Source organism: Hyalella azteca, unplaced genomic scaffold (assembly GCF_000764305.2).
Source record: "Hyalella azteca isolate HAZT.00-mixed unplaced genomic scaffold, Hazt_2.0.2 contig5386, whole genome shotgun sequence".
NCBI lineage: Eukaryota > Metazoa > Arthropoda > Malacostraca > Amphipoda > Hyalellidae > Hyalella > Hyalella azteca.
The window spans coordinates 1541861-1545254 of record NW_025935579.1 but is presented as its reverse complement, the minus strand read 5'-3'; the positions used below and the strand labels follow the sequence as shown (position 1 = coordinate 1545254).

Here is a 3394-nt window from a genome sequence, read left to right as displayed (position 1 = left end):
CCATGTGAATCCCAGCTGATCAAGCATAAGTGCAACATATTACGTGATCGAAAATGATCAATATGACTAATGAGTAACCCCCGCATTACTAATATTTTGAGCTCGACTACGCACAAAACAAACATGTTACAATCATATCAACAACTTTATGTACATGACTAGCAAGATAAAGGTTGTTAACATCCCGACTCCATGCCAAATGGAGTGTCACATATCATACCCAGCCGAACAGGTATTGATCGATCGACGAAGATTAATGTGGTTCGAAGAGGACAGCGTATATACAGAACATTATTGTCTCTACATGTGCAAATTATATCGCTTGTAACTGAATTTTTTCAGCAAACTCTTGGTAGAGTTAACGTTAACTGGCAATGTGTAAGAAAGTTTTATTGATATAAAAGATGCTTGCGATCAATAGAAGAGGCATGAATAAGAAAAAGATCATCAATAAAAGATTCATGTTGAACGTGTTACTCGAATTACGTTGATGAATGGACCTAAAAATTATACTCCCGACGGTTCTAATAATGCCTTATCATGAATTTTGTAGTAATAAGCAGGAAGAAATTTTGGAAATGATCACTTGATACAATACCTACATGGCAATATGCAAATAAATATAAATAAAATAAAAGGCAATAAAAATATTTCAGTGTGAATGTAGCCACTATAACTGCGTGGCTAAATTTCAAGAACATTAGATACAGATATGAACATAGTTAACACTTCAGTGAATTTGAGAGTGTTCGTTATTGACTGATGGGCTGGAAAAGGCTTACGGGAGAGGACTGTGGCGAGGGATGTCTTGACGTTGGAGGGGAGCTTGGGTAACGGACGCCGCTTTCCGGCGAACAGGACCGTGAAACACGCTTGTTAGGAAGACTTAATATCGAGTCTATAGAAAATGAGTTAGATTTGGACGCTGATTTCTTCGGTTCTGGTTCCTGTGAGTCGAATCTGGCTTGCTTACACAAATCTGAGGGGCTAGTAGGGGCTGGGGATGTACGTTTTAAAGGAGACGATGACTTTCTCTTGACTCCTGAACTTACAAGTTTTGGAGACGATGAGGTTGAGTTGGAAATTCTAGGAGCCGAGCTAAGGGAGTCGCTGTGTTGGGGCAGCATGAGAGGCCCTAAGCTCTGTTGACCGGGGAAACGAGAGAGCATTGCACTGTACTGGAGATTGAAGACGTGGGAGTCCAACAGCTGGTTTGCTTGGTGTTGGTCTATTGAAGCAAGGTACCCCGGTAGCACAGGCGGAGAGAACGCAGGATGCATGGTATGGTGAGTCCTTGGCACGGCATACGGATGGAAATGGGGCAATTGTGATGGTCTGAAGACAGGGATAATGTTTGGGGTTACGTGGTACATGCTTGGGTGTCCTGGGAGAGCGATCGTGGGGAAGAATTGGCCGCCGAAGTACTGAGGGTCAACAGGACGCTTGTAGCGCTTGCGGCGCCTCAGCAGCGAGCCGTTCTCAAACATGCCAGCTGCCCTCGGGTCAAGCTTCCAAAAGTTGCCTTTGCCAGGAGTGGAGGGAGTGCGGGCAACTTTAACAAAACAATCGTTCAATGAGAGATTGTGGCGGATGGAATTTTGCCAAGCAGGGTACCTCACCCTATAATACGGATAAGTATCACATATGAAGTTGCAAATTTCTCCCAGAGTAGCCATTTGATTTGGTGAACATTCGATGGCCTTCGTAATAAGAGCAATGTAGGAAAGTGCTGGTTTTCCATGGACATCTACGGCTGGCAATTCGCTTCTTTCTTCAGTGCTGGGGTCAATGTCTTTTTCTAAGTCGGAATCACTTTGTGAAATATCTCTGTTAGGTTCATCCATTGCTTCGTATGTTGGGTGAGGAAAACACTTCATTCCCATCACTGAGTCACTGTTGAAAGCAATAAGCAATGGTTTATTTGCTTACATGAGCGAGCTACTCGAATGGTAGTTTATTTGTACAGCACACAGTAAGTTCAGAGATGCACACTGAGACTGCTCGACAAGCCACGGTCAGGTAGAGAATGGTGCATCTAGCGCCCGTTGGTAGGAGTTCCTAAGGTGGAGATGGGCAGGGCTTCGGTGCGCCGTCGCTGTGAGCTATAAGACGCCTCCTCTACCGGCCGCTGGACCAATGCTGTGCGCTTCCTATAGAAACACGGGCCTAGTAGCACGGGAAGCCAATGGCGCCAAATCTCAAGCCTGCTATGGGAATAAAATAAGCTCTAGAATTCTACAAGCTCCGCCCTATGAAACCAATATTAGGCAAAGGCTCAAATGTGATCGTAGCGACACCCTGGTTCCATTTAGCCATGAAATATTTGGTGGCGAAATGGAGCAAATCACTTCTGGTTGGCGGAGGATAAAACCATTATCGGATGGCGCCAAGTGCCGCTCAAGGCAGGCTGTTCACCACAAAGGACCGTGGCTCGTCCAACAAAGCGATTGACTCGCACGCTAAGGATTGCCTCGATTGAAGTCTTTTTACTCACGAATATCGTACAGTGCGCTTTTTGGTCGCTTTTGTCATGCATGCGCGATCGCTGAATGTCATCCAAAACACATGGAAAAACTTTCCATAAACATTTTAATATAAATACAATCTAATGTCATGTTTTGAGTATGAATTTCGTAATGTAAGTCATGAAAACATCATTTTCATTATCCTAACGGACTAGTAAAATCCAAAATTAGCAAACAATTCCTATATGCTTCAGCCTCTCGACAATGAAATGAAAAAGTGAGAACGCTTGGTGTGGCAATTATACCTATATTTCAATATTTTAATTGACTTTAAAATGCTACTTGTAAACACACGCAATTTCCCTACGTTTGATGATTTTTTCATGATTTTACAATTTTTAACACGCCCTTGAATTTTTAAGATATAGATACTGATAGATATGCTCAAGTATAATAGATGATATTATTCTCACGTCACTTATTTTTCTTAATAAAGTATCTGCGATCGTCAGTCTTTAGGCCGCTTGTTATCACCTCAAATTACTATAATAAATGACTGTTACAACATTCAATCAGGCATTTTAATTAAAGTTCGATCCAAACTAAACTAATTACATACATTTTGAACGCGCAAATAAGTTTGAGCTACGCACTAAATGATACTTTTATTGTTAACATATAGGATGAATTTAAAGATTTATTGAGTTAATTTTTTATGTCACAGCCATTTTAATATATAGACAAAAATGACAAAATTTATTCTATGCATTTATGAAGCATGTTGCCTTATATATCCGTGTTTCGCCGGATAAATAGCATGCAGGAACCTAAATTCGACACTCTTCCAATATATTTCGTAAAATCGCATCCAATATTTTTCATAAACACTATACGAAATAAATATTATAACAACCTGCAATCCTTGAAGT

General features: G+C 41.2%; 1 protein-coding gene across 1 annotated transcript; it reads right to left on the bottom strand.

Annotated features, from left to right (window-relative positions):
* Positions 1-368: 368 nt before the first annotated feature.
* LOC108668911 (forkhead box protein unc-130-like) lies at positions 369-2008 on the bottom strand. Its single transcript, XM_018156169.2, has one exon. The coding sequence runs from the start codon at positions 1881-1883 to the stop codon at positions 753-755; it is 1131 nt and encodes a 376-aa protein (XP_018011658.2). The 5' UTR covers positions 1884-2008; the 3' UTR covers positions 369-752.
* Between the last annotated feature and the right edge of the window lie 1386 nt (positions 2009-3394).